At 35.8% G+C, this 14326-nt stretch overlaps 1 protein-coding gene and 1 pseudogene across 2 annotated transcripts; one reads left to right on the plus strand and one right to left on the minus strand.

The window, feature by feature from the left end:
- Positions 1-2458: 2458 nt before the first annotated feature.
- Positions 2459-5263, plus strand: LOC132190464 (NADP-dependent malic enzyme-like; annotated as a pseudogene). The gene is made up of 13 exons (XR_015909162.1): positions 2459-2572; positions 2680-2751; positions 2832-2915; positions 2997-3093; positions 3408-3457; positions 3534-3587; positions 3703-3801; positions 3911-4004; positions 4112-4198; positions 4337-4411; positions 4504-4594; positions 4733-4861; positions 4952-5263. The product of XR_015909162.1 is annotated as an NADP-dependent malic enzyme-like (transcript).
- A 987-nt stretch (positions 5264-6250) lies between these two features.
- Positions 6251-14121, minus strand: LOC132190050 (ATP-dependent protease La (LON) domain protein). The gene is made up of 10 exons (XM_059604931.2): positions 13954-14121; positions 13321-13403; positions 13153-13230; positions 12399-12511; positions 12227-12292; positions 9427-9528; positions 8729-9305; positions 7830-8035; positions 7529-7692; positions 6251-6494 (listed from the first exon to the last, which is right to left on the minus strand). Exons 1-10 carry the CDS (start codon positions 14079-14081, stop codon positions 6359-6361), a joined length of 1653 nt encoding a protein of 550 aa, XP_059460914.1. The 5' UTR covers positions 14082-14121; the 3' UTR covers positions 6251-6358.
- Positions 14122-14326: the final 205 nt, after the last annotated feature.

Below are 14326 nucleotides of genomic sequence, written 5' to 3' on the forward strand. Positions count from 1 at the left end.
ATAATTTGTTGTAAAGGTTTAGGTTCATGTTAATTTTTAACTTGATGTTATTGCTGATGACAGGGAACACTAGGCACCATTTTCCTATTAAGCATGTTCTTCAGTGCTTGCCTTGTCAAATCATATTATGGGACACGTATCTAGAAAGGTGAAAAGAGAAGGACTGATCATGATACACATCATATATAGGACTATAACATAAAGTGATGAGTAGCACCTTAAAGTTTTATATTAACAATTACTGTATTGCTTGCTGGCTTTATATAAACTAATTAAAAATATTGCCATTTCTTGAACTTTCTAAAATTCTATGGTGGCATCCAACTATTTCAAATTAACATGCACATATAGCTGTCCCATGCACTCACTGATTATTGTTCTTCAAACACACAGTCTGTTGTAATTATACCTGCATTTAGAGTGCAACTTGAAGCTACCTTCTAAGGTAAATTTAATTTTAGGATTGTTATTTTTTTTTTTTACATTAGTTTTATTACATGGGTAGGTATTGCTTTTGTTATCTTCCCTTAAATTATGTTGAAGATGTGATGCACAATCATGATTATGCATCTCTTAGGTGGAAAACATAATCATGATAGTCCCCTTTGCTTTAAGTATAGTGGTCTATTAGATTATCATTTCTTTTCCTTAGTGGTGCGTAAGCCATTTCCTATCTTAAGTCAGGCAATCGATGGCGGATATCAATTCAGTTTTTCTTCTCTCTTCCCATAATTTTCGTAGCTTTAGTAGAGGGGTGTTTTAAAGGGATGAAAAAGACTCAAGGAGAGCTAGAAAGTCATGAAAGTGGAAGCCTACTTCCTAACAAAGCTGGCCAACATTCCACTAAAGCACTAAAACATTCAACCATCAAATTACAGCCAATACTCCTTACATTCAGCTATCTCTTTTCTCTCTTTCCCTCTTATTTCTCTATTCCTCCAAGCAAAAACTTAAAAAGTCTACAAACATATACTGTAAGGCTGCATCCAGGATATGATTTATCCAAGTTTTCTCCCACATTTGCATCAAGAAAACTGATTTTAGCACTAATGAGAATCAACAAGCATCATTAAAGAATCCATTGCATGTTCCAGTTGGGTCTATTACAAGAGCAAGATCCAAGAAGATCAAAGAAGCACTTAATGGGCTGATTCAACAGATTTGGGCTGATTCTAAAATAGGGCATTCCAAGCTTGGCCCAAAGGGAGATGAAGGCGTAATAAATTTGATCCAAGCTATTCATCGAGCAGATTGCACAAAATTTCCTTAGCAATGGCATGGATCAATGGTTGATTATGGCTGATTGACTATCCAATTACATACCAATTAATTGGATGATTGACTTGCCAAATTACATGCAAATTAGTTGGTTGATTGACTTACCTATTTCAAGACCTTCCTTAGGCGTGATTTAATTGCCAATCTCAGTCTATTTTTGGCATGGAGGAGCTGCAAATTTCAGACCAAATCAACCTTAATTTTAGGCTTTTATTAGTTAGTCCTTTTTTTACTTTATTTACTTTCCAATGTTGGAACCAATTTAATTTCCTTTCCATAGCAAGTAGGTAGTCATATTTTCAGCCATGCTTTATAAATAGCATGCACTCATTGTAATGGACATCATGAATGAAAATACAAAAAGTGAGGTTTGCTTCTTCTATTAGTTCTTCAGAGAACTTGTGAACTTATCAAGGATTCTTCCTTGTGGCGTTCAAACTTTATACCTTCGGTTCGCGTTTCGTTTATAAACGTTGGGTCGAAGGTTGTTACTTTTTATACCTTTGGTTCGCGTTTCATTTATAAACGTTAGGTCGGGGTTTTCTATCTAAAAATCTGATTTTTAGCTTTCTTGGGTTAATTTCCAATATTGTTTGTTGGGTCTCAAAGCGTGTCGATTGAGGTTCGCATCAAGCACTGTTTAAGTTGCTGTCCGGATTTCCATCTCTTTGTTTCTCCTACGTTACAGCTGGATTTTCTAGGTAATAGTTCTAATCATTCTTATCATAGATGTTTAGTTATAGTATTGTGAGAATCATGACAAGAACTTATTAATACAATGATGAGTGGAGTAAAATTTGATGTTTAATCAATTCTAAGAAAATATATCCTTTGAAGTATAATGATTTGCAATTGAATTAATTGTGGCAAAAATATTGCAAATAACGATTGAATTAATTGCATAATTTCAATTTTCTTTCCTGAATTTCACTTGGATCCCAACAATGCAAATTCTTTTATCATAAATTTGTTTGTCTTTTTGTAAAATTTGTCCAGCTTGGTAGGTTGCAGCCATACTTTGTCTGATGGTGCAATATGATAAATTCCTCTTGTGAGGACTTGAAAGTTTTATGACTTGCAAGTTGACCGATATTAGTTATCTATCGAGAGCTTGATGAAGTGATAGAGCCTTTTTTTAGTAAGTAATAGAACCCTTCACTATTACCAATAACATACAATCTGTATTTATTGTCTACAGTGCTTGCATGTAGCCATTGACGTTGGCACAAACAATGAGCAGGTTTTGAAGGATGAGTTTTACATTGGGCTTAGGCATAAGAGGGCAACCGGGCAGGTTTTATGATATTCTTGTCTTCTCCCTTTTTTCAGTTGACTGGAATTTGTATAACTATTATTAAATATGTAAATTCATTGATCTGGTTTTTCACTCGTTTTATTTAGGAATATGCAGAGCTTCTAGATGAGTTCTTGTGTGCAGTTAAACAGAACTATGGGGAGAAAGTTCTAGTACAGGTCCATATCATTTTGAACTTCTGAGTTTTGTTCATATGGCTGTATTGTATTTTCAATATTTTACCTTTTTTCCCCCTCAGTTTGAGGATTTTGCTAACCATAACGCATTCGAGCTGCTGGCACGATATCGCTCAACTCATCTTGTCTTTAATGATGATATACAGGTAACGCCTTCAAAAACTTTTTGACCATTAGCCATTTTGTTTTCACTTTGGTAAATTTTTCTCTTCTTTCATTTGATTCAGGGTACAGCATCTGTGGTATTGGTGGGGATTATTGCAGCCCTGAAATTAGTTGGTGGAACCTTAGCAGACAACACTTTCTTATTCCTGGGTGCTGGAGAATTGAGGCTCAAACACCATTTGCCTTTGGAGTCTATTCTTCTTCTTTTTTTCATTCTTTTTGTCTGTTTGTTTTTCTTGCACTGCTCAAATTAAGGACAATTTGAAAGTAATAATACATTTTTTCTACACTTTGATACATCTACTTTAGTCTCCATCTCATTTCAAGTAACTTGTGACTTGAGGCCATGCTTACCTTTTATTGCTTCCCTGGTTCTGCTAATGTATATAGATATATGCATATATGGATGCCAGCTTTCATATATGAACTATCTGATAGGCTGCTCTTTCTCACTGTTGTCCCCTGTCTATTGAAGGCTGGAACTGGTATAGCGGAGCTTATAGCACTTGAGATGTCAAATCAGGTATTAATTTCTCCATCTATGTGTTTTTCATTGTCTTCACCGAAGCATCTGTGTCTACCTTTTATTTTCTTCACAGACAAAAGCTCCAGTGGAAGAAACCCGCAAGAAGATTTGGCTTGTAGACTCAAAGGTAATAGAAACCTGATCTGAATTCCATGCTTGCAAGGAAAAATAGCTTTTCCTATTCTTTTTGCTTTCCCCCTTTCCTCTTAATCGCATGTAACAGTTGTGTTAACTTTTTCCAGGGATTGATTGTTAGCTCCCGTAGGGAGTCACTTCAACATTCTAAGCAGCCTTGGGCTCATGAGCATGAACCTGTTAAGGGACTCTTAGGTGCTGTCAAGGTGTGAAAATTTTCATAAGAATGCTTTTTTTAAAAATAAAAATAAAAAATAAAAGAATACTATTATAGGATTTTTCCTGTTGAATTACATTATTCTGCCAATCTATCAGGCGATCAAGCCAACGGTGCTGATAGGATCATCGATCTGGAGTTGGAAAGACTTTTACAAAGGAGGTGGTTGAGACCATGGCATCTTTGAATAAGGTTCTCTCTCTCTCTCTCTCTCTCTCTCTCTCTCTCTATATATATATATATATATACACACACACACAATATTGTAACAGGAAGAGTTTGAGATTGACATTGGTGAGTATTGGCTTGTAGAAACCTCTCTTGCTCTCTCCAACCCAACTTCACAGTCTGAATGTACAGCTGAAGAAGCTTACACATGGCGTGAGGTAAACATCTGTTTCTTTTCCTTGGATTTTTAATTCAAAACTCCTCATTTCTTGCATCTGACAGCAGAATGTTAAGGGTAAATGAACTAGCACAACTCTTTTTAACCCTCTCCACCCTTGTCCTCTATCAATGTGCAGGGTCGAGCAATCTTTGCCAGTGAAAGCCCTTTTGACCCTGTTGAGTATAATGGGAAAGTTTTTGTGCCCGGCCAGGTCCTAAACAATATTATATTATCATAACCGACTCTCTTTACCCGAAATTTTTTAGGATATTATTCGCTTACTTGTTAATCCCTTTCATTCAGGCCAACAATGCTTACATCTTTCCTGGTTTTGGTTTGGGTTTGATCATCTCTGGCGCAATCCGAGTGCATGATGACATGCTTTTGGCAGCCTGTAAGTACATTAACATCAATGTTATATGGAGGCATACATGCTTCTTAATTTTCTTTTCTTTCTATTCTTTTTCATTTGTTTTATCCAAATGATTCATGGATTATCAACTACTTAAATCTTTTTCCCCTCTTGCAACAGCCGAAGCTTTGGCTGCACAAACCACACAGGAAAACTTTGATAAGGGACTGATTTATCCACCATTCTCTAATATCAGAAAGATATCAGCCCACATTGCTGCTAAAGTCGCTGCTAAGGCATATGAACTTGGTGAGAGTTTCTTTCTGATATCATCAGCTGATACAAAAGGATCCCTGCCTTTTTTTAATATTAATATATAATTTAATTGATGATTTACAGGTCTTGCTTCTCGTCTCCCTCGTCCCAAGGATCTTGTTAAGTATGCAGAGAGTTGCATGTACAGCCCAATCTACCGAAGCTACCGCTAGAATTCCCTCCATTTTGTAGTTTGCACCAATCTGAGTTTTTTTTTTTTTTTTTCTTTTGAGTTTCCAATTATTGGTTTGCCTTTAGTCCTGTAGTTGGGAAGTAGTCAGTAGTGGTAATGGTATCAGGATGATTGATATTTTGTTATCTCATTTCTTGAAAATAAACAAGTTTTACTCGACTCACGATTGTCAATCTTTTCAAATGAACAATATTCAAGATTTCAAATATGGGAAAGATTCATTAGGATTATATTATGTTTTTTGGCAAAGATCTCTCAAAGTTAAAAACTCTAACTTCAATGTATCGATCATTTGATTTTTTTTTTTGTTCAATTACCTCTCTCTTAGAGATTGAGGTTAAATTAGACGGTATAAGAGGTAAAATAACTTTTATACCCTTAAAATTTTTTAAAACTTTAAATTTACCCTTAATTATAAATAAAATATTATTATTATTTTTTGACCAAAAAAAAAAAAGGAAAAAAAGTTTATCCACAATGAGTCACTCTGGCGGGTCATCTTGGTGACCCAACAAAGACCCCACCGCAGGTCACCTTGGTGACCCAATGACCAATGAGAATTTTTATTATTTTTGTAAAATATATGAGGACATTCTAAAAATTTCACACCCTTCCATTAGGATTTAACGAAAAATCCTAACGAAAGGGGTAATTGAAAAAAATCAAAAAATTGATATACCAAAGTAAGAATTTTTTAACTATGAAGAAGTCTTTGCAAAATGTACAACATTTCATGGGAGTAAGTGAAAGTTCCCTAAAGAATTTGGAATGAAAGCTACGAATTTGTGTTGATGCACGATTCTGTAACAAGAAAATAGCTGAGGTTGAGTACAGCTTTGCCTCCAAGAAAGAAAGAAAAAAAGATAAATTTGAGTCTAAAGTTCTAAATGCCTCACATTAATCTGGTAATTGGACTTATTTATAATAGCTCAAACCCTATGTTTACAGTTACCATACATGGTCGGATGGTCCATTCCCGGATATGCAAATGGAGATGTTCTCAACTTCTTACACTAACAAACAGTCTCATAACCCATAACAAGCTAACAACATATAATAAACACATAATTTAAAAACTTTTTTGTTTTTTTCTGTCAATGCAAAAGCCATAATTTTTACTTGAGAACTAAATTCTACCTTTCCCATTTATGTTAGATAAAAAAACTCATTATAGTAGATACACTGTAAGATGCTATCATAGGAATCAATAGCAAGATAGACAGAAGAAGCCATATACACACTAATCTCATTACATAGTGACTGGAAAATTCAGAGAAGCACCTAAACATTTCAGTGTGTTACTGCATGTCATCTGCAACTTGGGAACTCCTAATGCCCCAAAACGATCTGGGCTTCAACTTCTTGTTAGTGGCTGTAAATCGCCACCCCATTTGGGTTTCACAAGTGGCACACTTTGTGATTGTCCATGCATACCTGCATAAAATGCCCAAATTTCTCAATTTTGCATCTCAACATGACAATCGCAGACAATTCCATGATAACAACTTATGTTTCATTTTCCTATTATCATGCATTTCTTGCTCTGTTAGTTTTCACATTAGTTCCAGATGTAAACAATATATAAATCTCAGTAACCGATTTCTTTCTCCGAGTATTCTCACCGGGTAAACCCATGTAAAATTTAGCAATTAAGTTCTCAAGGTAAAGAATGCAAAAGTGCCAAAGACCATCTTTACAATCTCTTTGCACTTGCCAATTGTACCAATGTATTCTCCCACATCCTCCTGAAACTAATTATTCAACCAGGAGGAAAATGATAATGCTAATAAAGAGCTATAAGATGACATGTTATCCTTCTATGGCTAAATGGTACTTCATACTAATATTTCGAGACACAATATGACTGTTGTGATTGGTTACAGCTCTAAGGAGACACTGAAATGCCATCAATAATGTCCTTTAATATAGAAATCAGACAGGTGGTTTGGGGGCCCGGGGGGGGGGGGGGGGAGGGTGGGTGTGAATGCTAGATACTATAATTCTAACCAACATTCATCCAACAATGTTGACATGACACTCTCAACCAATCATTAGATTTTTTTTTCAGTTAAAAATGATTAATCCAATAATTAGTTGGGAGTGTCACATCAACATTGGTAGATGAATGTTGAATAGAATTATAGTATCTAGCATTACTCTAAAACAATAAACCAGTTGAAGGGCTCAGATATTATAAACATTGTCCCTGCAACTAAAATCCAAATCCGGCTGACCAACATCTATATCATTGTGTACATATAGATACAGGGACAAAAAGAAAGCAAAAATGGTGGGCAATATGTGTCAATACATGCAACCCATCAGTTCCCTGCTTGCATCCAAGGTTCCAGGAACACTTTTCATTAGCGTTAGCACACAGTCACTAAACTTAGCTAAGGTAAAATTGCAGAAGTATATATTTTTTAAACATTCACAGGGAGAGAAGAGGATAGAGGATAATCCCATACCCAGGGAACCAGCTGTATTCTAATTGCGGTCGCCCCCGTAGTGCTAAGCCATTTGCTTTGTAGAGAGTCATTATCTCATGTACATAACCGTGTGGGTTCACATAAGCACCAAGAGGACCTTCAGTAGACATGACCAACATATCACTCCGCCTGGCGATTACAGTCTGCATCAGAGAAAAAGGGAAGAATGGACCTAATCGCATTGAGTCACTGCATATCCATTTAGCAACAGCAGACACAAACACAGAGACACAGAGAGGAGAGAGGAGAGAGGTTTAAACAAAGCTAATATATTAATTACCTGACAGTGTTTACATTGAATAAGATTGACGCTCTCAAGCAACTCAATTTCCCTTCGCAATCTATATGAAATCCCATCAATCTCCAGAAGCTCCTGCCTTGTAGATACTGAAACAGGGATTTTACTGGCAACATAAAATGACAAAAGATCGGGCCTCCTAATAAGACCATCCATGCTGGGTGCCCCAACTATCTTTTTCCACAAATCTGCAAGATGTCAGTGCAGAAACGTTAGTATCATAAGTGAGATTAAAAGAAAACAAGGTTCAAAAGTATTGGCCTTACGACAGTGCAAACAGGAAGAACCTCTATTTCACAATATCTGAATACTTTTTTAGACACTGAAATTTTCCGTCTGAAACAAGCAACGAAGGGAAGATACCCTGAAATAAAAGATTTTTTTTCCCCCCATAAGGAAGTATTCTCACTCATCTAAGATAAACAAGGTTGGTCCCATACAGTTCAAGAGCATTTTGCAGATTTCTCTCTTTTCATGGATTAAAAAATCTTCATATATATTCTATGGACAAGATAACAACATTTAGAGACTTTTACATGCTTTGTAGAGGGATCAAAAGTCAACCATTTCTTTTTTTTATGACGGGGAACCCCTCCAAAGCAGGATCACTTCGTGTATTTACCTCCTGTCAAGTAAACCTCAGACCCGTATAAATGGCCAAAAAGTCAACCACATTAAATGTCCTTTAACTTAATTACAGGTAACAATTGACAACAAGAATGGTAACAAACACATATCCTATGCTATTAAAATGGATGAACTAATCGTATTTTCATAATGAACCTTGAGTTACAATATTAATCATGATTGAAGTAAAAAAAATTAAACTTATTAACTGGCGTAAAGATCGTAGGGGCATGAACAAAACAAAGAAAAACTACCTGCAGCCCTTTCAGCAAGGCAATAGGAGTCATACATACGGTATACCCAAAAGGGCCAGAATGCTCTTGGAACTCTGCGGAACTGGTTGAAATTGGTTCTTTCCCAAGACCTATCAGGCTCTTTTCCTTTGCAAGATTGCCTTCTTGATGTAGAACTGTTCCCCAAAGCTAATTCAGCATTTTCAATTTGTTTCTCGTGGTCTGCATGCAATGATCCAATGGATTTAGAGTCATTTAGGAAAGGCCTTCTTAATTGTAGGTCTGACTCACACAAAATGTCATCATCACTGCTTGTTGATTCATCCATTATATCACATCCATAACAAGAATCAACAGCTGAATGGTGGATTCTCCTTTCTGCAAGGGAGAGCGCACTTTCAAAGCTATCTTCGGAATTTGACTCCGAAACACTGTCCTCATCCCTAAATCGATGCATTTTCGCACGAGAAGCATTTAAAGGCTGCATATGTGAGAGATTGTGGCTCCGACGATTACTAAATGGTGTCAATTTTCCAAATGCATCACATGGAGTCCTTAATGGCTGATCTTCCTGGATAATTTGGACCTCTCCACATGGCTAAAACGATGAAATTTAATCCAAATAAGCCTTTGCTGATATAGATAACAAAGAGAAAAAAGAATTATCATTCAAGCATATTATTCATTTCTGGGTAAGTAAAAATAGTAATTATCCTAACCGCTCCTTCCACATCAACCCAACGTCGCCTTAGACGAAATCTCTGCTGGCCACGAGTAACCACATTCAATGAGCCATCCTCTAACCGCCGGTATTGTCGAATCTGTAAAAGTGAGTTTAGCAAGTGTATAAGCTATTTGCATAAATGACATAACAAACCCAATTACAGCCCACAACCTCGCACACTCAATGAAGAATCCCACAAGTATAAAACATCTCTATCTCACATCATAAGAGTCACTTTGCCAGCAGGTTAATTCAACATACAAACTGCATTTACAATAGAAATAGCTTCACTTTTTCATTTCTGACATGTGATCCAAAATTGATTCCGTATCAACTGTTAGCCTCCACTTGCAAAAGGAGCTCAAGCCATAAGAAACATTAATATGCCAAAAAGTTCCTAGGATGTCTGGTGTTAGGCTCGGTAAATACTCAATATCTAGGTCACCCAACCACTGACTAGTGATGTAAGTTAACTAACATTGTAAGCAATCAGTGGATCAAGTTTGAATGGAATAATATCATGTATTTATAAAAGATATTGATCATAATTTATTAATGAAAGTCATAAAGTCCTACCTAAAAAAAACATCAATATGTTGCTTAGAAGAAAAAAAAAAAAAAAAAAAAAAAAAAACTAACATTAATATGTTGATATACACTAACACATTAATTACTAGCATATAGTTATTGTGATGTCTCACATCGCCTAGGCATGGAGATGAAAATGTGCTTGCGTGCACAAGCCCATGAAGGTCGCCAGCGAGTCCTCGTTGGAACTCCAAAAATGGGCTAATCCCATGAAGGTCGCCAGCGGGGACGCTGTGTCCTAAGAGGGGGTGATTGTAACGTCCTACATCGTCTGGATATGGAGATAGAGATGTGCTTATATGTATACTTCCATCCTTATTGACAACAATGCGTTTTAAAGTCGTTATGGTCATAATCCCATCAGAATTCCGCAGTTAAGCGAGCTTATGCGAGAGTAGTACCAGGATGAGTAACTTCCTGGGAAGTCTGATTCGGGGGAGCCAAAAGCGGACAATATTGTGTGTCAGTGGGGCTAGGTGTTACAGTTATATAATTAAATATCTTATGATTAGTTAATAGTATTAGCTATTTAGTTAACACTTAACTATAGTTAGTATTTACTATTTAGTATGTTAATACTTACTTGTATACTAACTATTCAATATAGCCATATAGTTATATACTAACTATTAAATATGTTAGTTAACAACTTTATTTCATATTAACTAACTATTTATGTAACTTATGTTAATTAACTTAGTTAGCAACTTAATAAGCCTTAATAGTTAGTAACTTAATATGTATTAACTAACTAGTTACTAGTTACTAGTTAGTATGTTAATACTAATAACACACACACACACACACACACACATAGATAATATGCATACAAATATTGGGTAACCTATAGTTAACTATATTTACTAAGTTACTTATTTACTTAAACATATATTAATTAGCTAAATAATATGTCAGTTTATGAACTAACTAGTTGGTATGTTAACTAATATACACACACGTATAAATATTTTTTTGATAAGTAAATATTAAGAAACCTATATAACATATATTACTTAACTACTAATATACATACTTAAATTTATATAACTCATTCTTAGTAATATATTAATATATATATTTGTGTATATATACAAAGATATATAAACAAGCTAACAAGTTGAGTCAAGCTTTTTATGAGCTAGGCTCGCAAGCCCTAAACAAGTCCGGTGAGTGGCTAGGTCAAGCTTTAAACGAGCTAAGCTCCCGAGTCTCTGTCGAGCGTATCGGGTATGTATCACTTATTAATCGAATAGGTTTTTACAGTAATAAGCGGGTTTGTATAGTACCGAGTTTGCGTTTGGATTGGGCTTAACTGAGTGGGTATCCAACGAATTGTCTAACGGACTAGTTTATTTACAGCCCTACCTACAATTTTGTTTAGCTTCTATTAGTTATTAGTAATTTAATTTATTTTATTTTATCTGGTGATGTTTTTGGCATTCAATAAATAGGTGATTGCCCTAGATTATGTTAAGTAAGACAATAAATGGGTATTTCCCTAGGGTTTAGTCTTGAGTCTATTTGAGCATGCTTTGTACTTCAATGGAGCCGTACTTGATGAAATAAAATTATAAGGAATTGATTTCCCTTCTCTCCTTCTCTCCCTCTCTTTTCTCTTCCATAGCTTCTTCTTTCCCCTTTCTTCCTCTTCTTTTAGCTTCTTCTTCCCCTTTTAACTACTTCTTTCTTTCTCTCTCTTTTACCCTACTCTCTCCTACATTCACTGTATTATTCCGGTGATTATTGTTTGTCCTGCATCAGGGGGTTGTCTAACAAAGATTTGTGTTTGACATTTGATGACATATAAATGGACATAAACATGTGACATTGCAATCTTCAAAATCAACACTTTTTTTTTTTTAATAACGAGGAACCCCTCAAAGGCAAAGTCACTTTATGTACCCACCCCTGTTGGGTAAACTACGGATCCATGTAAAAATGCCCATCCACACAGATCAAGTAATATTGCAGTTTCGTCAACAAGCTAGCCCAAAAAAATTGTTTGCACCCAAGGGATTTGAACCTTGGACCCAATGGAAACACCACAAAGACCAAGGCCCTTACCACTTGAGCCAACTTCTAGAGGTTACAATTCTTAAAAATCAACACAAGGTGATATAAATGAGATATGTAGACATATTGGTTACATTCCCATTAATTGAAAAAAAAAAAAAAAAAAAAAAAAGGCGGAGGTTTTGTAATTGTACCTCTGCTGTTGCCCCAATCGATGCGAACCTTAATCTTCCATCATTAGGGTCGCTATGAACACGGACCTGGAAAAGTTTCAAAACCACGTTAAAACTTTTGAACAAAAACTAGAGCAAGAAATCCCAAGCACAGATAGAGCAAATGAAAAGCAGTCATAAGAAGTTCACCTACCACACCAATAGTATAAGGAGCATCAACTTGGGTTAATGCTCTCTCAACTGCAGCTATAAAATTTGGCTGAATAACTCTTAGGGGAAGGGTGGCTTCCGGGAACAAAACAACTCCTGAAAAATATCACATGGCATGGTCTAAATAAAAAGGAAGAGAAATAGGAAGGCACCCACAGACAATAGGTCCAAATAAAAAGGTGACGTACTATACACCACAGCAATCTGACAGGGCTTAAATTCTTACAACTTACAAGATTAAGGGTGCTTAATTAAACTGGTTTTTTAAAATTACAGGTTATGGCAACTGATTTAAAGCTTCTGTATGATAATGCAAAGTCATTAGAGCATAATGAATGAATAAGAAAAAATAATATGCACACACACGGAACAGACAGTACTATATATATATATTATACTACACTGGCATCAAATCTCCTCTGAAAATGTTTGAGAAAGAGCATTAGAAAAAAAGATGATGAAAGCCAAGTGTTTAAGTATCTAACAGAAAATTGAAAGTACTTTTTTTCTCAGTGCTCGCTATAACTATGAAGTACAGATTTTTCACTTAAATTCCAGAAAATTTTAACATTTTTCAATAACCGGATCTGTTTTTTTTTAAAAAAAAAAAAATAGTTAATAACTTCGCACAACTATGACTAAGTTTGCAATCTAGATGAAGTAAAATAGCCAAACAGGTAGGTACTGGAACTGAAAATCAATAACATAATCTATTAAATGAATAAATAAAGCAATACCTTCAAGATAAAAAAGTGGGAGGTTCATGACAGCACCGCCTTCCAAGAAGGCCATCCTATGGTGTGTGTCTTCGACCTCTGTTGCATGTAAGTGATCTCATGAACCCTAGATACTTCAGATCAGCATCAATATACACAAATACATAAAACAGAGCACCATTTGCCTACCGCCAAGATATTTATGTAACGAAGCCAAACTGGTGTTGAATGTAAATTCACTAGATGAGGCAGCGCCAGCATAGCCACGGTCACTATAGTCCAAAGCAAAATATGCATAAGAAAGTCAGGAACCCATGACAATAATCAAAACAACATCAGTGAAATCAACTCCAAATTATTCTAAAAAGCAAAGAAAATGCATTCAAGCTCACCAATCCTCTACTGCCAATTGAGTTCAAGCTCATATGCTATGACTCTTAATCTTAAATTTACATTTCTACTTATTCAACTTCCGTGGCAGACAAAAAGTGGATTTGCAAATCAAACTAGGTAACCGAGTCACATTTACCATGAATGTTACGCTGAATTATCAAATATGTCCTGCATTTTCTCCGATTTAGGGTTAAACTAGCGTAACCAAAACTTGTTTCATTTCTTTCCCTCGATTTTCTCAGAATCCAAACAAAAGTTTAGAAAGCCCAATTAAATCATACGCCTCCCAGACGAGATATTCAAATTATGCAATAACCCTAAGAAAGCCCCGTACCACAACATCAACAATAGTTGGGAATATGATAGTACAACCAATCAAGTTTGGGGAAAAAATCAAACGGCGAAGAGGAAGGGTGGTGGGGAGATTACATGGCGCCAAGGTCATCGTCGGATGAGTCGTGGAGGCCATCGACCTCTTCCACCTGCAATTCCTCGAGATCGAGCTCTCGAATCTGTTCCATCTGGTGCCTCTCCCTCGCTAGTATGCGGTCATCCATTTCCTCTCTCTGTGCGCTTTGGATTTTGACTTTGCGTTTTGTATCAAACGAATGGAATGTACTAGCAAGTAACCCAACCAATTGGACAAAAATATTTTTGTCTTTTTTACTTCTTAAAATAACTAACTAAATATTTTCCTATTCAACTAAATATTCCTCTACAGGGACAGGGTGGTCACCTAGTGTGCATTTTTGTAGTTTTTATTCACTTCTCAACGATATCCATTCCCTTGAAAAAATTATCC

This window comes from Corylus avellana, chromosome 9 (assembly GCF_965113065.1).
Source record: "Corylus avellana chromosome 9, dhCorAvel1.hap1.2, whole genome shotgun sequence".
NCBI classification, from domain to species: domain Eukaryota; kingdom Viridiplantae; phylum Streptophyta; class Magnoliopsida; order Fagales; family Betulaceae; genus Corylus; species Corylus avellana.